We start from the raw sequence: 22,897 nt of genomic DNA, 5'->3' as shown, positions 1-22,897 counted from the left end.
AGCTTGCACCCAACGCTATGAAGGGTTTGTCAATCCCTTATAGATTGTTTGCAAAGTGAGAACTGAAAGCAACAAAGAAAACAAAGCAAAGTAAAAGTGAAAGTGGAGACGATAGTTGTGAATAGACCCGGGGGCCGTAGTGTTCACTAGTCGCTTCTCTCATGAAAGCAAGTAGACGGTGGGTTAACGAATTACTGTCGAGCAATTGATAGAACCGCGCAAAGTCGTGACGTTATCTAAGGCAATGATTATATCTATAGGCATCACGTCCAAAACAAGTAGACCGATACTTTCTGCATCTACTACTATTACTCCACACGTCGACAGCTATCTAGCATGCATCTAGTGTATTAAGTCCAAAAGAACAAAGTAACGCCTTAAGCAAGATGACATGATGTAGATGGACAATCTCATATCTACGATAAAAGCCCATCTTGTTACCCTTGATGGCAACAACACGATGTGTGCCTTGCTGCCCCTTCTGTCACTGGGAAAGGTCACCACACAGTATGAACTCAAAACCAAGCACTTCTCCCATTGCAAGAATCATAGATCTAGTTGGCCAAACAAAACCCAAGACTCGGAGAGACTTACAAGGATATCAAATCATGCATATAAGAAATCAGCAAAGACTCAAATATAATTCATAGATAATGTGATCACAAATCCACAATTCATCAGATCTCGACAAACACACCGCCAAAGAGGATTACATCGGATAGATCTCCATGAAGATCATGGAGAACTTTGTATTGAAGATCCAAGAGAGAGAAGAAGCCATCTATCTACTAACTACGGACCCGTAGGTCTGAAGTGAACTACTCACGAGTCATTGGAGGGGCGATGATGATGAAGAAGAAGCCCTCCAACTCCAAAGTCCCCTCCGGCAGGGCGCCGGGAAGGGTCTCCAGATGAGATCTCGCGGAAACGGAAGCTTGCGGCGGCGGAAAAGTATTTTCGAGGCTCCCCTGATTTTTTGCGGAATATTTGGGAATATATAGGCCAAGGATCTAGGGCAGGGGAGCGCCAGGGAGGCCACAAGCCTGGTTGCCGCGGCCTCCCCCTGGTGGCGGAGTGGGGGCTTGTGGGCTCCCTCGAGCCCACCTGGCTTGGCCCAAAGGCCCCCTGATCTTCTTCCGTTCGGGAAAAATCATTTCGGGGTTTTTCTTCCGTTTGGACTCCGTTCCAAAATCAGATCTGAAAAGAGTCAAAAACACGGAAAAAACAGGAACTGACACTTGGCACTTAATTAATAAGTTAGTCCCAAAAAGATATAAAATGTACATAAAACAACCAAAGAAGACAAGATAACAACGTGAAACCATAAAAAATTATAGATACGTTTGAGACGTATCAAGCATCCCCAAGCTTAACTCCTGCTCGTGCTCGAGTAGGGAAGTGATAAAGAATGAGTTTTTGATGCTTTCATGCTACCAAGCATAGGTGTCCTTTGTAATTCCTCTTATGTGATGTGAATGTTCAGATCCGTTAGATTCAAAACAATAGTTTTCTATTGACGTGGAAACAATAATAATTCAAGTAAACTAGCAAGGTAATCATGAACTTTCAAAATAACAAGGCCAAAAGAAAGTTATCCCTACAAAAGCATATAGTCTGGCTATGCTCTATCATCATTGCACAACGAATTTAAATCATGCACAACCCCGGTATTGCCCAAGTAATTGTTTCACACCTTTACTTTCTCAAACCTTTTCAACTCTCACGCAATACATGAGCGTGAGCCATGGTTATAGCACTATAGATGGTGTGGAGTGTGGTGGAGGTTGCAAGACAAAAAGGAGAAGATAGTGACATTAACTCGGCATATCAATGAGCTGTGGAGATGCTCATAAATAGATATCAATGTGAATGAGTAGGGATTGCCATACAAATGATGCACTAGAGCTATTAGTATGTGAAAACTCTTAAAGAAAACTAGTGGGTCTGCATCCAACTTGCTTGCTCACGAAGACCTAAGGCAATTTTGAGGAAGCTTGTCATTGGAATATACAAGCCAAGTTATATAATGAAAATTTCCCACTAGCTATATGGTGGTGACAAAACGAGAGACTCTCAATCATGAAGATCATGGTACTTAATATGCACAAGTGTGGAAAAAGTGGTAGCATTGTCCCTTCTCTCTTTTTCTCTCATTTGTTTTTTTTGGTGGGCTCTTTGGCCTCTTTTTTTATTTTGGTGGGCTTATTTGGCCTCTTTTATTTCCTCACATGGGACAATGCTCCATTAATGATGGTCATCACACTTTCAACTCAAAACTTAGATCAACTATGACTCTATATGGAATGCCTTCGGTAGTGTACCGTGGCAATGATCTAGCATGGCATAGACATCAATGGAAACATCATGCTAGCTATCTTACGATCATGCAAAGGAAAAGTAGACGTGGTGGCACATGTCATGGTGGTAGTTGCATGGCAATATATCTCGGAATGACTTTGAAAAAGCCATAGTAGGTAGGTATGGTGGCTGTTTTGAGGGAGGCTAATGGTGGGTTTTGTGTACCGGCGGAAGTTGCACGACACTAAGAAGATAGTGATGGTGGAAGGTGAAAGTGCATCTAAACCATGGACTCAACATTAGTCATGAAGAACTCATATACTTGTTGCCAAAGTTTTATTAGTAATCGAAACAAAGCATTCAACGCACACTCCTAGGGGAAGGGTTGGTAGGTATAAACCATCGCGCGATCCCGACCGCCACGCAAAGGATGACAATCAATATACTAATCATGCTCAGATTTCATCACATAGCTGTTCACCATACGTGCATGCTACGGGAATCACTAACTTCAACACAAGTATTTCTAGATCCACAACACCTTACTGGCATGACTTCAATATTACCATAACCACAACTCAAAACTAATTGAGATGAATCAAACTTCTCTAACTATTGAATGCACATCAAGGTGGAAGTTTTCGTATCCCTTTGGATAACTACCCCTTTTGAGACTACTTTCAAATCATAGATGAACTACCAAGCCACGCACCGCTGTGCTCCAAAATATATAAGTGAAGCACATAGAGCAAAAGTATCTAGCTCAAAAGATATAAATGAAGCACATGTGAGCTGAATTGTCTACCAAAAGATATAAGTGAAGCTCGACAAAATCACGGTGTGTGCATGTCTCTCTCTCTAGGTGTGCAGCAAGGATGATTGTGACACAACAAAAATAAAAGACTCCTACGATACAAGACGCTCCAAGCAAAAACACATAACATGTGGTGAATAAAAAATATAGCCCCAAGTAACGTTACCGATGGATTGAAGACGAGAGAGGGGATGCCTTCCCGGGACATCCCCAAGCTTAGGCTTTTACGACATCCTTGAATATCTTGGGGTGCCTTGGGCATCCCCAAGCTTGAGCTCTTGCCACTCTTTTTCTCTTTGTCCATAAGAACTTCACCCAAAACTTGAAAACTTCACAATGCGAAACTTAAACAGAAACTCGTGATAACATTAGTACAAGAAAGCAAACCACCACTTCCTTAGGTACTGTAGAAAACTTAAATTCTACTTGTGCTGATGTTGGGTTACTGTACTTTCAATCTTCCATGGCTAATACCCCCCGATACTATCCATAGTTTCATCAAAATAAGCAACCAACACAACAAAAACAGAATCTGTTAACAACAGATCAGCCTGTAGCAATCTGTATATTTCGTATACCTCTGCTACTTCAAAAATTCTGAAACGTTACGACAGTCTGAAGAATTTGCGTAGAAATCAGCAGCAAAAAGAATCAACTCAAAAGCTCTTACAGAAAAACAATGAAAATTCTTTTCGTGAGCAGAAAGTTTCTGTCTTTTCCAGCATGACCAAACGATCATCCCGATGACTAATCATACCGGTTTTGTTTGGCACAAACGCAAAAAGAAACACAAAAAACACAATCATAACAGAATTATGAAAGTGTGGGAAACACAAAACAGAAAGAAAAATGATAGATTCGTTGGTTTGCCTCCCAACAAGCGCTTTTGTTTAACGCCCTTAGCTAGGCATAAGGCAAACATATCTAAGTCTAACATACTTCCTATGCATAGGCATTTTATAGGAGAAAAAAATTTGCAAGACAACCAATAGTTACCAAATGCAATGAAGAAGAAAGAGACAATAGCAATCTCAACATAACGAGAGGTAATTTGGTAACATGAAAGTTTCAACCAAAATATTTTCCTCTCTCATAGCAATTACATGTGGGATCATATTCAAATTCAACAATATAGCTATCCCATAGGATATTCTTTTCATGATCCACATGCATGCAAAGTTGACGCTCTTCAAAAATAGTGGGATTATCATCTAAAGTCATGACTTCTCCAAACCCACTTTCAATAATATTGCAAATATCATATTCATCTTGAGGCTTGAACAAATTTTCAAGATCATAAGAAAGATCATCACCCCAATCATGATTATTGCAACAAGTAGTGGACAAAGCAAAACTAGCATCCCCAAGCTTAGGGTTTTGCATAATTTCAGCATGATTATCACTAATAGAATTTATAGTGAAATCATTGCAATCATGCTTTTCATCCAAGGAACCCCCATGAATCACTTCATAATTTTCTTCCACACAATTTTCAGATTCACGCCTCTCACGCAAAACTCCATAAAGATAGTCAATTGCCCTCAACTCACTAGCAATTCGTTCCACATAAGTGGGTCTCTTAAAGAGATTAACAAACGAAGATGCAAGCATATTGAAGGCACATGGCACACAAGCGAACAGAAAGCAAGCGAGAGAAAAGGGCGAACGAATAAGGCAAAAGGCAAATGAAAACGGCAAATGTGAAGTGGGGGAGAGGAAAACGAGAGGCAACTGGCAACAAAAGTAAATGCAAGAGAAGAGTTTGTGAGACCTACTTGGATAGATCTTGATTTCTCCTCCCCGGCAACGGCGCCAGAAATACTTCTGATGTCAGCTATGCTAATGCACAAAAGTCCTTCCAATGGCGCCAGAAACAGGTGTGTCGACGGCACCAGGAATCCTTCAGCTGCGGCTACGCCTTAAGGGACTTCCTAGGAAAGTATGCAAAGGATTTCCCCCGTGGCCCTGGAGCCTTGCGTTGGTGTTCCTTGAAGCGGAAAGGGTGATGTAGCACAGCGACGGTAAGTATTTCCCTCAGTTTGAGAACCAAGGTATCAATCCGGTGGAGGAGTATCACAAGATCCTGCACAAACACAAAAGCTTGCTCCCAACGTTATGAAGGGGTTGTCAATCCCTTATAGATTGTTTGCCAAGTGAGAACTGAAAGCAAAAAAGTAACAAAGCAAAGTAAAAGCGGAGGTGTAAACGATGGATGTGAATAGACCCGGGGGCCGTAGTGTTTACTAGTGGATTCTCTCATGAAAGCAAGTAGACGGTGGGTGAACAAATCACTGTCGAGCAATTGATAGAACCGCGCAAATTCGTGACGATATCTATGCAATTATTATATCTATAGGCATCATGTCCAAAACAAGTAGACCGATACTTTCTGCATCTACTACTATTACTCCACACGTCGACCGCTATCCAGCATGCATCTAGTGTATTAAGTCCATAAGAACAGAGTAACGCCTTAAGCAAGATGACATGATGCAGAGGGATAATCTCAAACCAATGATAAAAACCCCATCTTTTTACCCTTGATGGCAACTACTTAATGTGTGCCTTGCTGCCCCTACTGTCACTGGGAAAGATCACCACATGGTAGAACCCAAAACCAAGCACTTCTCCCATTGCAAGAATCATAGATCTAGTTGGCCAAACAAAACCCAAGACTCAGAGAGACTTACAAGGATATCAAATCATGCATATAATAAATCAGCAAAGACTCAAATATATATCATAGATAATCTGATCACAAATCCACAATTCATCGGATCTCGACAAACACACCGCCAAAGAAGATTACATCGGATAGATCTCCATCAAGATCATGGAGAACTTTGTATTGAAGATCCAAGAGAGAGAAGAAGCCATCTAGCTACTAACTACGGACCCATAGGTCTGAAGTGAACTACTCACGAGTCATTGGAGGGGCGATGATGATGATGAAGAAGCCCTCCAACACCAAAGTCCCCTCTAGCAGGGCGCCGGGAAGGGTCTCCAGATGAGATCTCGCGGAAACGGAAGCTTGCGGCGGCGGAAAAGTATTTTCGAGGCTCCCCTGATTTTTTGCGGAATATTTGGGAATATATAGGCCAAGGATCTAGGTCAGGGGGCGGCCAGGGAGGCCACAAGCCTGCCCACCGCTGCCTCCCCCCTGGTGGCGGAGTGGGGGCTTGTGGGCTCCCTGGAGCCCACCTGGCTTGGCCCAAAGGCCCCCTGATCTTCTTCCGTTCGGGAAAAAATAATTTCGGGGTTTTTCTTCCGTTTGGACTCCGTTCCAAAATCAGATCTGAAAAGAGTCAAAAACACGGAAAAATCACGAACTGTCACTTGGCACTGAATTAATAAGTTAGTCCCAAAAAATATATAAAAGGTACATAAAACAACCAAAGAAGACAAGATAACAGCGTGAAACCATAAAAAATTATAGATACGTTTGAGACGTATCAGTGGTTTGGGAATAGTCCAAGCATTATCATTGCTCAAGATATTATTCAATAGAATTTCAGCTTGTTCCACATTTCGTTCCCTGAAAACACAACCAGCACAACTATCTGGGTGGTCCCTAGAAGCATTGGTTAGTCCATTATAAATGATATCAAGTATTTCATTTTTCTTAAGAGGGTGATCAGGCAAATCATTAAGTAACTGGACAAGCCTCCCCCAAGCTTGTGGGAGACTCTCTTCTTCAATTTGCACAAAGTTATATATATCGTGCAAGGCAACTTGTTTCTTATGGGCAGGAAAATATTTCTTAGAGAAGTAGTATATCATATCCTGGGGACTACGCACACAACCAGGAGAAAGAGAAGTAAACCAAGTTTTAGCATCACCCTTTAGTGAGAAAGGAAACAACTTAAGGACATAGTAATAGCGATTTTTTCCTCATTAGTGAATAGGGTGGCTATATCATCCAGTTTAGTAAGATGTGCTACAACAGTTTCAGATTCATAACCATGAAAAGGATCAGATTCAAACAAAGTGATTAACTCAGGATCGACAGAGAATCCATAATCCTTATCAGTAACAAAGATGGGTGAAGTAGCAAACTTAGGATCATATTTCATTCTAGCATTCGGAGATTTTTCTTTCCACTTGCATAATAAATTCTCAAGATCATAGCTATCCTTACAAGGAAGAAAGTCTTCAGCTACCTCTCCCTCCATAACATAACCCTTAGGTATATTAGGCAATTCATATATCTAGGAGAGCTAGGTCTAACAGGTGTCACAACAGGTTCAACTTCAATAATTTCATCAGTTTCAGAAGTATCATCAGATTCAACAGTAACTCTAGCAATTTGTGCATCTAGAAATTCACCCAGTGGCATATCATTATCAAGAAAAGCATCATCATAAGCATCATGGATAGCAGAAATAGCATCATCAAGCACATGCGACATATCATAATTACTAGTAGGTGGTGGTGTCGCAAATTTACTCATAACAGAAGGGGAATCAAGTGCAGAGCTAGATGACATTTCCTTACGTGTCCTCGTAGTTTAGGGCAAGACTTTAGTTTTTGGATCTCTCGGATTCCTCATAGTGATCAACAGATATAAATCCCAAGTGACTCACAGAATAGAGCTATGCTCCCCGGAAACGGCGCCAGAAAAAGGTCTTGATAACCCACAAGTATAGGGGATTGCAACAGTTTTCGAGGGTAGAGTATTCAACCCAAATTTATTTATTCGACACAAGGGGAGCCAAAGAATACTCTCTAGTATTTGCAGTTGAGTTGTAAATTCAACCACACCTGAAAGACTTAGTATCTGCAGCAAAGTTTTAGTAGCAAAGTAGTATGATAGTAACGGTAGCAGCGGTAACAGTAGCAGTAGTAATTTGTATAGCAAGTGTGACAGCAGTAGCGGTAAAGTAACTTAGCAAGGACCAGTATAGGAAAAGCTCGTAGGCATTGGATCGGTGATGGATAATTGTGTTGGATGGCATTCATCATGTAACAATTATAACATAGGGTGATATGTAACTAGCTCGAGTTCGTCAATGTAATGTACGCATGTATTACGTATTTAGTCATACGTGCTTATGGAAAAGAACTTGCATGACATCTTTTGTCCTACCCTCCCGTGGCAGCGGGGTCCTGTTGGAAACTAAGGGATATTAAGGTCTCCTTTTAATAGAGAACCGGAACAAAGCATTAGCACATGGTGAATACATGGGATCCTCATACTATGGTCATCTCGAGGAGTGGTTCCGGCTATTGTCACTCCGGGGTTGCCGGGTCATAACACATAGTAGGTGACTACAACTTGCAAGATAGGATCAAGAACACACATATATTTATGAAAACATAATAGGTTCAGATCTGAAATCATGGCACTCGGGCCCTAGTGACAAGCATTAAGCATAGCAAAGTAGTAGCAACATCAATCTTAGAACATAGTGGATACTAGGGATCAAACCCCATCAAAACTAACTCGATTACATGATAGATCTCATCCAACCCATCACCGTCCAGCAAGCCTACGATAAGGTTACTCACGAACGATGTAGAGCATCATGGAATTAGCGATGGAGGATGGTTGATGATGACGGCGACGTCGATTTCCCCTCTCCGGAGTCCAGAACGGACTCCAGATGTGCCCTCCCGAGGAAGAACAGGCGGTGGCGGCGGCTCCGTATCGTGAAACGCGTTGAACTCTTCTCTTTCATTTTTTTTCTGGGTGAGAGAGGTTATATAGAGTTGGAGATGAAGTCGGAGGAGCCACGTGGGCCCCACGAGCCTGCTAGGCGCGCCCTAGGGGGGCGCCTGCACGACTCGTGGCCCACTGGCAGCGTATCTTCAGTTGATTCTTTCTCTGATATTTTTTATATATTACATAAAAAATCCTCGTAAGTTTCAAGGTCATTCCGAAAACTTTTATTTGTGCACAAAAATAACACCATGGCAGTTCTGCTGAAAACATCGTCAGTCCGGGTTAGTTTAATTCAAATCATGCAAATTAGAGTCCAAAACAAGTACAAAAGAGTTTGGAAAAGTAGATACGTTGAAGACGTATCAAGCGACAACTCACTTGTCATTAACGCCTGACATGATGGTATGCTACGTTCATAGTTTCGGTTATCAAATGACAACTCATGTCTATGGCCAGGAAACCTCGACCATCTTGTGATCGACGAGCTAGTCCATTTGAGGCTCACTAGGGACATTGTGTTTGTCTACGTATCCACACATGTATGTGAGTTTTCAATTAATACAATTATAGCATGGATAATAAACGATTATTATGAACAAGGAAATATAATAATAACCAATTTATTATTGCCTTTAGGGCATATTTCCAACACGTAGGAATTTTTTGTTTCCCATGCAACGTTCCCCAATAGTATTCAGTTGTGAAAGCGAACATTTAAGGGTTGACACGTCATTGCTGTGAATGCGGACACGTTTGCACACGACTAGGGTCCGAATTATCTAGGAGCGGTTATAGATGCTCTAATTACACTCGTATTTAACCAGTCACCTCTATGGATGTTTAGGGACCGGATTAACTTTTTTTTCTTGAGCAAGAGGGACCAGATTAGCTTTTTTTAGACAAACTCGCGAGGCCATATTAAACTGAGACAACCTTTACATGTAGGAAATGTAAATCTCCAGGTAGGCCTAACCAAACATGGGGACCATACCCAAGAGACAGAGCATGCCCAGCGAGTGTGCAAGCCTCGAAATTCGAGCTCCTAAATTCATGAATGAAATTACAAGCAGAGAAAGCCTTAGAACGCTCAATGGTCTCAACTATAATGGCTGCATTCTTCCCTTTTGCTCTTCGCTTGATATCATCCACCACCGTCTTGCAATCTGATGCCACATGAATCTTCTGGACGTACACATCCTCTGCTAAAGCCATCACCTCTCTCATCACCAGAGCTTCCAAGACAACCGGATCATGTATATGCTGATAAGAGATGGCTGATGCCCCCAGAAAAACTCCCTCTGAATCTCTACACACCACCCCAACACCACCACAACCATCACAGTAGTGGCATCTGCATTCATGTTTAAGAAGCCCAGTGGTGGGGGAATCCACCCATTGGTTCTGGGAGCCCTTAGCGAAGGACTGCAAAGTGCCGATTTAGAAGTTATGTCAATATCTCGCAGAAATGCCTCGATGAAACGGTGGGTCTGAAGTGGGCTATCTTATATCTCTTCATGAATAGCTCGACGCCTAGATCTCCAGATAGCCCACATAGTAACCACCATATGGTTAAACATTTGTTGCGATAGGATTTCCTGCATAGTGAAGATCCAACTTCTGGCATTAAGGTTCAGATTCGCCTTCATATTTTTCACCACTTCTTCAGATGACAAAGACCACACGCATCTAGCTGAGATGCAGTCTATCAGAGCATGCTTCCAGCTATCTTCCGCCATACAGAAGTGGCAAATAGAGCTGGTATCATATGTCGATGACAAAGGACATTCGCAGAGGGAACTACGTCCCTGCAAAGCCGCCACACAAAGTTCTTCAACTTGGAGGGAACCTTAATGTTCCACAAGGAAGCCCATGCATGTTTCTCTCGATCCGTAGCTGAAGCCCCACCAGTTCCATCTAGTAGGTTCGCTCCATCCCTTTTTGATTTAAGAAGCATCTTGTAAGCTGAACTTACTGAAAACATGTCGCGGTGATCTTCACCCCACGCCCAAAAATCTGCCATCCTCCTCGTGCATAATGGAATAGATAAGATCATATCAACATCGATCGGAGTAAAAACTCTACGAAGTTCATCCTCTCGCTATGCGCTAGCGGAGGCATCAATAAGATCTGACACTCTTTGGGGAGGGTTAATCACCAGAGGGGCAATCGGCCGCATCATACCCAGCCTAGGCAGCCAGTTCTGGGACCAAATATTGGTGTTCTCTCCAGTTTCAATCCTCTTGATAATCCCTTGTGCAACAACATCTCTCCCATTCAAGATTGCCCTCCAAATTTGAGAAGGATGCCCGCCCAGCTAAGCCTCTAGTAATAAGACCGTGGGATAATACACTGCCTTAAGAATCCTACCACTTAGTGTTGCACGCCCCTTTAACAGCCTCCATGCTCGTCTTGCCAAGAGTGATAAGTTGAACAACTCAATGTCCTTGAAACCAAGACCTCCAAGAGATTTTGGTGAAGTACAAACGTCCCATGAGACCCAACATGGCTTCCTTTTGCCCCTCTTACCCCCACACCAAAATTGACGAATCATCGAAGTTATGTTCTCGCAAATGCCACGAGGTAACCTGAAGCATGCCATCGAAAAAACTGGTATTGCTTGAGCAACAACCTTTATCAGAACTTCCTTCCCCCATACGAAAGCATCTTCCCCATCCATCCATTAATCTTTTCCCAAACTCTGCCCCACACGTACTTAAAAGTCCCCTTGCTTGCATGTCCCACATCAGTCGGCAAACCTAAGTACCTCACACATAGTTCTTCCCTGTGGACATCCAGTGATATCTTAGTGGAATCTCTAACAGTTTGAGGGCACCATTTACTGAAAAAGATAGAGGACTTCACATTATTAACTTTCTGGCCAGAAGCATTGCAATAAGTGGTCAACAGGTTTGATACCACCGTCGCCCCTTCAACACTCGCTTTGAAAAGCAGCATGCTATCATCCGCAAAGAGTAGGTGGTTAACAACTGGAGCTGTCGGCGTCGCCTTCACTCCCACAAAGTGCGATGATTAGCTAGGTCCAGCTATAGATCCTATAATCAGTGACGGACCCACGAATGAACCAAGTTCCACGCAAACTGGACCAGTTTAGCTAGGTCGAGCTATAGATCCTCTAATCAGTGGCGGACCCAGAAATGAACCAAGCCCCAGACGAACCAGACCAGACCAAGGCCTGTAGAAGTCTAGCTACACTAAACACTATAGTGTACACCCGAGATGGGCCTCACGTCCCAGACCGCCGCCCGGGCTGCCTCGGCCTGAATCCGTCCATGGCTCTAATCACTTGTAGATGCTCTAACCGCAGTGGTATTCGACATTGGGCACAGTGTGTGAAAGTATCCATATCAATATCATGTGTGAGATATCATGCAAAAAATAAATAAATCATGTGTGAGATTTAGAATCACCCTATATGAGCGTTGGATCATTGGATGGACGGGACTTGTATCTCACTTCACTGCCCTGCTCCCTGCTTACGAAAGCCGAAAAGCAAAAGAAAGGAATCTCGAGCAAAATCCCCGCAGCGGCCAAGCCAAGCACCACGGAACGGAACCCAAAACAAAAGCCCCGAAGAAACCCCACCGAACTCCCCTCCATCCTCCGCTCCCATTTCCTTCGTGCCGTCCGCCTCCGCCGTCCCGTCCTCCACCCCTCGCCACCCTCCCCGAGACCAGCCCCTCGCCCCGTCTCCCATGGCGGCCTCTCTCCTCCACGCCGCCGCCTCCTCCCCGCTCGCGGGCCCCAACCCGGCCGCCCGCGCGGCCTTCCGCCCCCTCGCCTCCTCCCCATTCCTGCGCCTCGCTCGCTCCTCCCCCGACCGCCGTAGCCGACTGGACGCCCCGCCCCGGGCGCTCTCGGGCGGCGCTCGCCTCGCCGCCTCCCTCCGTCCTCGCCGCTTCGTCGCCGCCCTCGCAGGGGAGGAACCGGTGCGTGCCCGCCCTCTCCGAGATCCTTCCCCCGTTTTTTCTGTTTCCAGTGGTGATGCCCTGTTTTGTCTTCTGACGCGTGTTTCTTCTGCCCCTACCTATCTGATCTGCTAGGTTGTAGGAGTAGAGTAGTAGTTGGTCATCTCACCCGCCCGCCTTTCATTTTGTTTTATCCTCCTCGCGCGATGCACGGGCTGAAGTAATCGTTGTGCGCTTTTACAATTTTCGATTCGTTAAGTGCATTGAGGATAATGTGCGAGTATATTCTTTTCGTGTGCCAGCCAAATGGGAGATGTTTGCAGCGGTGTCTCTGTTAACGCATCGAGGCCTTTCGGCAATGTTTCTGTATGCTAAATACCATATTCCGTGGCTCAACTGTGTTGTCAAATTATGCTAAGCTCACAAGTTATTTTCTCTGCTGAGTTCAGATGAGTTCAGAATTGGGTGATGACAAGGAAAAGGAATCGGAGAAGATCGAGATAGAGCCCGAGGAGGCCCAGGAGGTGTGGAAGGAAATGCTCAAGCAGTTCAAGGCCGAGGCCATCCGAATGCAGGCCCTGACAACGCAGGCATACGATGTCTACTCCAAGAGGGCGAGGGAGGTGCTGTTAGAGGCCTCAGAGAAGCTAAGGATCCAGGCTGATAAAGCACAAAAGGACCTGAGCGTTATCGCTGCAGAGGTTGGTGAGGAGGGGCAGGAATATCTACAGCTGGCAGCTAAGAACTCCCCAGATTCAATCAAGGATATCACCGAGACAATCAATGCAGTTGGCAACCTCAATGGGCCATCAGAGTACAAGGATTATCATGTCGGCATTTCATTTGGTATGTAATGGCATTCTGTTGCTAGCATTTCCAGTTATCTATGTAATACTCATGCCGCAAGTTGACGAACATGTGGCTCTTTCCGGAAATGGCTTTGTTAGATCATCAGTTGTATATAGGCAGTTTGGTGCTGCCTTGCTATGTTAGCGTTGCAATTGAATAGTATTAATGGAACTGTTTTATTCCTTGTAGGTACCTTTCTTACTGTAGGAGGTTTCCTTAACTTCATGCTAACTGGAAGTACATCTGCAATTCGCTTTGGTTTTGTTCTTGGGTTTGCACTATTGGCTCTGGGTATCTCAAGTTTGAGATCGCAAAGAGCAGGCGGTCGTCAGCCTCGTCTTCTGCTGAAAGGGCAAGCTGGTTAGTTCATTTCTTCTCACATTATTTTCCTTGCTTCATATTATTTACCCCTGTTTCACGACTGAAGTGGCATTGGCATAGCTACTTCTGCCAGTAAATATTATCTGTATGCTTATGTGACATGTTCTTAATGTTGGCATAGTTAAGAAAAACAGAATGAAAGAAAAAAGAAGTAAAATAGGAGTACATTTGTTTGTGATGTATTGAGTTCAGAAGATTGCTCTTCAACTGATTTGTTTGTTTTGTCTATCTAAGAGTTTTATGTTTTTGTGCTTATTTACATTTGTTGAGTGAGGTGATATGCATCTGTTTTTGTTGTGCATACTATCAGACCCATCACAATTCTGCTGAGAGCAAATAGGTGACTGCTTTCAGCTATGAAATGTATCGGTATTGCAAAATAGCTTTGGGCTCCAGGAATAGAAGAATATTTTTATCAGGCTTCTCCTGTCCTCTATTTAAATTCGACAGCTTCCAATAAAATCCAATCACATTAGTTCAAAGTAAATCAAACAGGAATTCAGTATTCCTGCATGATATTGTTGCAATTATAACTCCTTTGATCCAAAGGAAACCCATAGGATTTTTTAAAGATTTGGATCCTTAGGATTTTTTTCCTTCGGTGGTCGTTTGATTCTCAGTATTGGAATCCTTAGAAATTTTTCCATAGGATTCATTTGTACTGCATTTTGGAGGAAAATTCCCATCCACTCAAACCTCTTGGTAGAATTTCTTTGTTTTTTTCTGTGCTACCAAACACTCTTCCATCCAAATTCCTGTAGTCTGCTAATCCTGTAGTATACAATAGGGCATGTCACTATATTCTTGCGTTTTTTCTATTCCTGCATTTTGAGAATACTGCGAATCAAAGAGGCCCTAAATATATCTGGATTTCACTTTTTCCTGTTATAATGGATTTTAAGATTTGCTTTTGTTATTTCTGCAAACTTAACCAATCATTGATGTTTATTCGTCAAAAGTTAACTTTGATAATTGGTCCATGCCAACAAGAAGATTGTACTCCCTCCGTCCCAAAATAAGTGTCTTAAGCTTAGTACAATTTTGTACTAGAGCTAGTATAAAGTTGAGACAGTTATTTTGAGACAGAGGGAGTACTACTTATTTTGACATTTTCCATTTTTAGTACAATAAAATTGTTTTTGCTGTCTATTGGAGCTGATGTTCAGTTCTGTAATGATATGTAAATATATTTGAAAAGCAAATACCAAATGAAGCACAACCAAGCGTAAACTCTAAGAAAGCCACATGCATTTTTTCTTTTCTTCTGAAGTTGTCAAACAATGTTGTAAACATAGAGTAGGTGGTGTACAGTGACTAGTGTCTTGCATGCAGTTTTTTTAACCTTGAGGATGTGATTCTGTTTGATCTTGATTTCTCTTTTTTTTTACATGACTGGGTGCTCCGGCTATATCCATTTCTATTTTGATATTTTTTGGGAGTTTCCACACATAGCACACGTCGAGTTTAGATTCAAGTTGAATTCCATAATGCATACAAATATTGAACATATATTACTGATGGAGTTTCGACTCAAGTTGATCCTCCAAGGTTTCAACTATTCAGATTGATAGTGCAATGCACTTCTTCTATGATTCATATATCTGATTATTCATATTGACTTGTATTGACCGTGTAACGCTAGTGAGGCTCAATTTATAGTTGCACATTGAGTAATAGTCTCAAGATGATGTTACCAGTTGAGCTCTGATAAGTTATTGGTTTGTTATTCTTTTTAATAACTTGCAAATTCCCAACATACTTGACTTGTGGTATGCAGCTATTGCAAGCGTTATCTTCTTCAAGGACTTGTCAGTTTTCTTCCGGGTAGGTTTCTAGTTTGGCTCAAATTGTATCCCCCCCATTAGCAATGGCAGGATTTAATTGAATTTTGTGTGTGTGCAGTATGGGTGGTTTCCAAATGTTTTCGCGGTCCTTCTCAGGTCAGTAGACATTTTATCCTTGTACTTGCTATGAATACTTTTAGTCTAGAATCAGAGAAACATATACTAGTTTTATATAAACAGTTACTGTCATGAGCTACGTCGCTTCCTTGCATGTTTATGTTGTGCGTTTATACCTGCAAGACTGCATAAAATGGCTTGTTCCTGTGTCTACAAGGGCTCTACACAGTACAGTTTTTCCTTGGTGGATATTACGATTTTCTCACCTATTTGCAATTTTGCATTCAACCTTTCTGGCAACCTGTGCCCCACAATAGACCACCTCTCACTTTTACTGTACTACACTGTACCACATAGTTCTTTCCAAAACTATATTGATTGCCTCTGCTGCAATCCCCTGACAGGGTGACACCTCCCATTGATCTGTTAGAAATCCTCTTTTTTCCTTCTTCTGTTGCTACCACCTTTCGGTAGTTTTATCGCGTTATACTTGTAAGGTGTGAACAAGAAGCTGATGATGACTAAAGGCTAAACTGGTAAATACATCATTTTCATCTTGTTTCGCCCTTGAGTTTCCCTACTACACTTTGGATGTGTCTTATAGTGCAAGACTTGCACCATTATCAACCCAAATGTGATGAATGTTTCCTTTAAATAGAAGGATGGAACTAGTGGAAGTATCTATCACATAGTTGTTGTCAAGCATTACACACAAATTGCTGTCAAATAATACTAGTTGGACATGTACTAGCCCCCCGTCAACTAAAAGTCTAAAAGGTCTGATAGCTCTATTACTTCCTCTAGTTCAAAAACGTGTTAAGAGGTGAAGTTCATTCCCTTAGCTGTATGTTGTTAGGTAGAAATGTGACACCCTGCGGATCGGACGAGGATGGGCGAGCTCCTCTAGTTCCCTAATTTAGCGTTTTGGATATTTACGCGGTCTCCATCACACAGTGACCCATAATTTCTATTCTGTTCTATTTATTAAATCTAATAATGCTGTGATACTATGGAAGTACTTTCTAGACAAATCAGCACATATGATTGCCCAATTTAAATATATGAAAACATAGAAGGTTGAAGTTTGACACCTATGTAAAAAAAAATCAGCATTTTGTGAACTTGCAGGCGGACTGATTTTTTTTTTTTTGGAGATTTTCTTTCAGCAATTAAGCTGGCTATTTGTGTACTTCATTTAGAGAGCACTTTATGCTGTTTGCAAAGGCCACCAGGGCGATTTTGAATTGGACCACGGAAAACATGCACAATATCTATATATTTTTTATTTGTGTTGCAGTGGAATGGTAGCGACCTTTTACATTCATCGCATTGTGACTGGTGGCCACAAAGGTCGCACCGAGAGCAGTTCAGATAACTAATGGTAATACCTCACTTCTTTCACCTAAAGATCCTTTTGTATAAACCAGTGTACCTTGTATAGTATGTGCACTTGGATACTGAACTAGCTAAACCGTATGTGCCTTAAATGATTGAACTAAATTGCTCTATATCTCACGGCACAACACTTCTCTAGGTTATACAACACACCTGGATGAATCATATGACCGCGGGAACTTGGGTTCTGGAGATTGATGGTGACCCTTCGCCTTATCCTTCTTTCATCGGCATTCAACTCAGGCACGCTCCATGGTGTCTGAACTCTAAAGTTGCTCTATACAGTGATACCTGGACTCACAAGAATTGCTCGCATACTCGCCCCTCGCGTTTGTTCCTTTCCTCGTGTAATATAGATGCTGTCCCGAACCAGAATAAGGAATGGCCCTTCAAGGTCTCTAGTATGTATCAAGCTCTTCATCATTTATATTGTTTATTTATGCAACGTAGTTGTAACACATTGAATATCCAGTGAAATCCGAAAATCGGCTTGTCTCACTCAGTATGTTGCTGTTTGGCCTGAGGGTAACAATTTGGCAGTGACGGTGGCATGCTATCTTTTGTTTGCTTATTAATGCTTGTTAGATTGTAGCCGAGTTTGTCAATTTGTTCAACCATTTGTCGATCTATTCCGTTTGCTGAAACAAACGCTTAGTATTGCAACCAATTTGATTAGCCAACTCTACATCACAACACAACCTCTTGCAGCCGGAACCTCTCAGCTCTCACCCACCCGCGTACATTATCACTACTCATTAGTCACACTGCGACAGCCAAGGCACTCCAGATCTGTCCACTAAACGGTGAACAGGTCGTCGTCGCACGCTAGCCGAGGCAGGCTATCTGCTGTGCTCTACTGAAGCAGATCGCCGTAACTGAGGGAGTTGACGACGGTCTCCCACTCCCAGTCGAAGCTGCCATCGAGAAACTCCTCCGACGAGTATGACGAGGACGACGGCGACAACCATCCCCGCGACGTGTCACAGGGCGCCTGGCCGTGACGCTGTGCGCCGTGCTGGTCGCCCGCCGGCAGCAGAGGCGAGCCCCTGTTCTGGTCGATGGCAGTGGCACCGACGATTCCACGAGCGTTTGAGCCGGAGTCGACGACACTAGGAGGCAGTGGCTCCGCGCTTTGCCGACAGACGGCGGCTCCGCAGGTGTGCTCGCCGTAGTAGGCGATCACGAACGCCGCGGGCTCCTCCTGCGCCCGCTGCACCCGACGGGTCGCGGCGCACCCCTCGCCTCTGAACGCGCAGCGGTAGTAGAGCCTGCATGCACCAAAATAGCGTCAGGCTCTGCTCTGATCGACCATTAGCGGCATTTCTTTCTACTGTACACATACTGTATGTACCTCGGGTGGTTGCTTCCGTTGATGTCCTTTTGCCCGTACTTCCTCCACGCGAACCCGTCCGCCGTCGTGCCGGCATGGACCTCCCTGTGCGCCTCCGCGCCACGCACCCTGCGAGAAATCGACGGCAAGTCTGTCAGTCAAACATACTGTCATGCTCGTGCAAGGGTGGAGGATTAATTCAGAATCCTTCCATCCCGGCGCGAGTGGCGATCCAAGCCTCGCACCTTCGTTTGCACGGCATCGCGGCCGCGTGAGCGTGAGGATGGCTGCCTGGGTCCATCGCCTTCCTCTTTTTACCGGCGGCGCCGGCGCTCACCGCGGCGATCACCCGGTCGCAGCAGCGGAGGATCTCCGCGGCGAGCGCCTGGTGCTCCGCCCGCACCGGCGGGGAGGCCGCCCGGAGAAGGTCCCCGAGGTGCGCCGCGGACTGCTGCCCCATCGTCATCAGCTCCAGCACCACCGCTGTTGGGGTGGCCAGCGCCATGGCAAGGGTCTCTCCGCCTCTGCTACCTCGATCGAACTTGGCAGTCCCTATAACTGGACTGGACAGTACGTCGTGCACCAACTTTTCTTCTGGCTTCTCGTTGTCGAGCTTGTGTTGTGAGTGCGAATGGATCGGCTGGTCGTGCCATATCCTCGACAATTTATAGGAAACCTCGGGCAGGGGAACAACGGGGAAGGTGCATGGAAGGCGGCCGAAACCGAGCTCAGTACCTCCCTCCCTTTCCCTTTGCAGACGATCGAGTGGAAAGTCAAGGGCCAAGAGTTAACTGGTAAGTAACGACGATAAACTACGTACATGCGTCAGATGCAGACAATTGTAACCTGTGATGAGAGAGGTCGAAGCTAGCAGAGCCCGCAGTCCGGGTGAGATCGAAGGCGACGCGTAGTGGTTACGGGAACGCGTCGCCCTACGCACGTACTGTACGTACGTGCGCCGTCACATGGGCGACCCGAGCTCACTCTCGTCTCACCAGTGATACCTGACGTACGGGGTGATGCATACGTGACACCAGTCGTGTTGCCACAAGGCCCTAATCAACTCCTGAGAAGAAAACACACACACACACACGGCCCCCGCAAAAAAAAAAAAAAAACCAACATGCACACACGGGCGGGCGCCAAGAGAGACGCAAGGAACAGAGAACAAAAATGCAAGTGTTCCCTAGATTCGCTGGCGGTTGACGCTTGGCACGTGCGCGCTGCCTGCTCGCTCTGCGGCTCTGGATTCGGATTCAGGTTCGGTTCAATGTATATATGTGCCGTGCCAAAGCCCCGCGTTGGGTCCTAAACAAAAAGATTCAAAGCGGCCGTGTAATCCCTGGGCCGGCCGCGTACATCAACCGATTGATTGATCGATCGACCCTCTTGCAGTTTTTCTTTTCGGGAAAGATCCTTCTGCGAATTGAAGCGACGAGCACCACACCAGTATGATATTGCTCGTGTTCATGTGCGCCTGCCTATCTTCAGCTTACTTGCACCCCAAGCTGATCCAAAGCCAACTTATAAAAAACACGATGAGAACACCGATAGTACGGACAGTCTTCCCTCCCTAAAGTCTAATGCTTTTGTGTTGGTGTTCTGAGTGTAAATGGGTGATGGCCAGTGATCCACGCTGCTCGAGAAGCGAGATTAGGTTGTTCCTTGCCAAAAACAATGGGGTTGTTCCTTGCCCAGCATGTGTGCTGCAATAATGCCTTTTTGGATTTCAGAATATTGATACGATCTTCCTTCTTCTCTTGATATAAACTAGACTGTCACAGACTCGCAGTAGCCACCACCTCCCGTGAGTAACGTACCGGTTCGACATGTCGTAATGTTCGATCGGTCTCCAAAAGTGGATATGACACGACAGTTAATCAATTAACTAAACTAGGTAAAGAAGCCTCGACAAGTAACAGGTGATCGAGATTGGCTTCTTTAGGCCGAAAGGGCGAGAATAATCGCGGACCTGTGTGCACGGGACCCCTTTTCTTCGAATTGACCTGACTTTGTCCGATTAAAATACGTATATCATGTTAACCTGAGCAGTCGCCACGAACGTACAAGCAATTTCCATCTCCAAGACCACAACCCTATTTGGGACGTTTCCTACCTTAGCCATCGCCACGAGCCACGCGACTAAGGAGGCGATTTTCTTTCACGGGATCTCAACCGGTTCAGTGTGTTGGTCCCTCTCCCTCTGGCCGCTGTTCCTGCGGTAGGAGGGAGGGGGGACCCGTTCCTCTGGTGTGTAGTTAGGATTTGGAGCTATAGGTCGTGGTGCGTCGTTGGAATGATGAAAGCAGCGTTCGGACGAATAAATCTGCTTCAACTTCACTCTCATATCGGTGGTGTCTTTCATGACGTCGTTTTGGTGTTGATGGCATCGTGTGTTTGCTGATCCTTCAGATCGGCGGCTTTAGAGTTCGTGGATGGTGTCGGCGAGGTGGCGGCGGCGACTCCATCAGGTGTGTCTCTTCTTCTGCTCTGTCCCTGTTGCTGCGGCGTTGTCTCCAACGTCCTGGTGGAGCAGGGAGGTTTTGTCGTTCAGAAGTATGCGCAGACGGTTGTCTACGCAAGTGACAAGTGGAAGATGGTGCATCTTGTGCTGGATTTGTGATTGATGGATGCTAGTTCTGTTTCCTACTCAGACGTTGTCGTCTTGCGAGGGTATCAGATCTGAAGTTCGAAGGCATGTCCAGGAGCATGTTGCCCCAATTTGATTCTTTCAATGACAATGGTTTTGCTTCTGACAAACTACTTTGGAGGTCCGTAAAGCTGTACATCAGCGATGGAGCTGCGTTGAGTTCAGGTGAAGAGGCATCTGGCTTCGTTCTTTTTGATGGCTGTTTTGATGGTATCGAAGGAGAAAGATAATCATTGATATTTTGCATAAGATAATTTTATTTTTCCAGTCTTGTAAAATCAGTGCTTACGTGCCTTGTAACTTGATCTTATTCTATAAATAAGACACTATTATCATAAAAAAAACCCTGCGCACAGGACGAAGACTATTGAAAGTACGCATTTTAGAACGTTCCAAAATCGCCACATATATACATGCAAAACAAACGGCTTAATTAGGTTAGACTTCCACGCATGGATACAAATTATGGTCAGGTTTATGTGGATGTACGTATGTGTGTTTGTATGCACCTTGAAGTCGCGCGCGATTCTCATTTCATATTTTCATGGGTCTTCGCAAGAAAATTGTTCTTCAATGTACTACGTGTTTGACCGATCCAGGACTGCGATGCCAAGTACGGAACGTAGGACTACTGTCTTTGTTAACTATATACTGGAAAACGTCACCTGCAAAAGAAAACTACTCCTATACGAGAGAACATGCACCAACCGGCCGGTCCAAGAATTAAATTCCTCCTCTGCAGGTATTTGACCGGAATACTGCTAGCTAGGGTTTGACAGTAACCTCTATGCTCTGCTATATACGCGGTACGTAGCTGCGACTCCCGGTTCATTGGCTTTAGCTGGTTACAAAGATTAGGGTTTGCATGGTCACGCACACACGCTTCCACCGGGCGGGAAAACGACATTACTCGAGGGAAAATGACTGCTAGCTCGTGGTACTACTTAGCATCTTTGAAGGGGTCCAAATGGCTGTAAGGCTAGTTAAGGACTAGTGACTGATTGGGTAAGATCGCTGTGGCAGCTGGCGCATCACATTCATATGTATGGGCAGTTAAACGATTTGGTAGCATTCCCGCGAGAAAAAAGGAGGATTTGGCAACATGCGTGAGATTTCCTAAAGAAAACTCGGGGACCGCTTGGTGAATGGTTTCGTCGACCGAGCTCAAGGACACGCTGCACGCTGGCATGCTTACTGATCAGATATCTCCATCAGAGACATGGACAACTTCCATCCTGTTCCCCCGTACGCAGCCTCTTCTCAGCGCATTTTCAATGTCAACTCGTAAATTTCGTTCCGCATCCGTTCGTGGATAGGACGAAACCAGCCCGTGAATATGAATGTAGAAGAACGATATTTAACCGTAGCTGTATACATTTTGATAGCAACTCAAACCAACCGAACGAAATTCGTGCAAGCACGGACGGACTTCATGCAAACATGATGAATTTCATGCAAACACAACTGATTTAATTACATTTTGAGCATATCTTAATTAAAAAGGTAAAATCACGTGCACGTAAGGTTGCGCGGAGCTCCACTCCGACGACCCGAATACACTACACTAGTCTATAGCCGGCCGCGGCGGATCCCTTTGTCTTCCTCATGTTTGATAACCCGCTCACCGGACTGTCAGAAGCCCGAGCTGCATATGCTTCAGCTCAAAGGATGCCTCGCTTCAGCACCGCTCG

General features: G+C 44.5%; 2 protein-coding genes across 2 annotated transcripts; one reads left to right on the top strand and one right to left on the bottom strand.

Moving 5' to 3' along the window:
* Positions 1–12,328: 12,328 nt before the first annotated feature.
* Positions 12,329–17,724, top strand: LOC123444720 (protein FATTY ACID EXPORT 3, chloroplastic). The gene is made up of 7 exons (XM_045121538.1): positions 12,329–12,721; positions 13,150–13,546; positions 13,739–13,909; positions 15,708–15,754; positions 15,833–15,870; positions 17,129–17,212; positions 17,366–17,724. The coding sequence occupies exons 1-6, from the start codon at positions 12,488–12,490 to the stop codon at positions 17,208–17,210; spliced, it is 969 nt and encodes a 322-aa protein (XP_044977473.1). The 5' UTR covers positions 12,329–12,487; the 3' UTR covers positions 17,211–17,212; positions 17,366–17,724.
* Positions 17,725–17,860: 136 nt separating this feature from the next.
* LOC123444721 (probable WRKY transcription factor 54) lies at positions 17,861–19,335 on the bottom strand. The gene is made up of 3 exons (XM_045121539.1): positions 18,802–19,335; positions 18,578–18,685; positions 17,861–18,494 (listed from the first exon to the last, which is right to left on the bottom strand). The coding sequence occupies exons 1-3, from the start codon at positions 19,059–19,061 to the stop codon at positions 18,080–18,082; spliced, it is 783 nt and encodes a 260-aa protein (XP_044977474.1). The 5' UTR covers positions 19,062–19,335; the 3' UTR covers positions 17,861–18,079.
* Positions 19,336–22,897: the final 3,562 nt, after the last annotated feature.

Source organism: Hordeum vulgare, chromosome 3H, assembly GCF_904849725.1.
Source record: "Hordeum vulgare subsp. vulgare chromosome 3H, MorexV3_pseudomolecules_assembly, whole genome shotgun sequence".
NCBI classification, from domain to species: Eukaryota; Viridiplantae; Streptophyta; class Magnoliopsida; order Poales; family Poaceae; genus Hordeum; species Hordeum vulgare.
This window is presented reverse-complemented; position numbering and strand designations above follow the sequence as displayed.

Bases quoted from the DNA above. Each gene is read 5' to 3' on its own strand.
- LOC123444720 (XM_045121538.1), top strand. From the start codon at position 12,488: ATGGCGGCCTCTCTCCTCCACGCCGCCGCCTCCTCCCCGCTCGCGGGC. The intron at 12,722-13,149 runs GTGCGTGCCCGC...TGCTGAGTTCAG, and splicing joins CCCTCGCAGGGGAGGAACCG to ATGAGTTCAGAATTGGGTGA. The intron at 13,547-13,738 runs GTATGTAATGGC...TATTCCTTGTAG, and splicing joins TCATGTCGGCATTTCATTTG to GTACCTTTCTTACTGTAGGA.
- LOC123444721 (XM_045121539.1), bottom strand. From the start codon at position 19,061: ATGGCGCTGGCCACCCCAACAGCGGTGGTGCTGGAGCTGATGACGATG. The intron at 18,686-18,801 runs GTGCGAGGCTTG...GATTTCTCGCAG, and splicing joins GCGATGCCGTGCAAACGAAG to GGTGCGTGGCGCGGAGGCGC. The intron at 18,495-18,577 runs GTACATACAGTA...TGGTGCATGCAG, and splicing joins AACGGAAGCAACCACCCGAG to GCTCTACTACCGCTGCGCGT.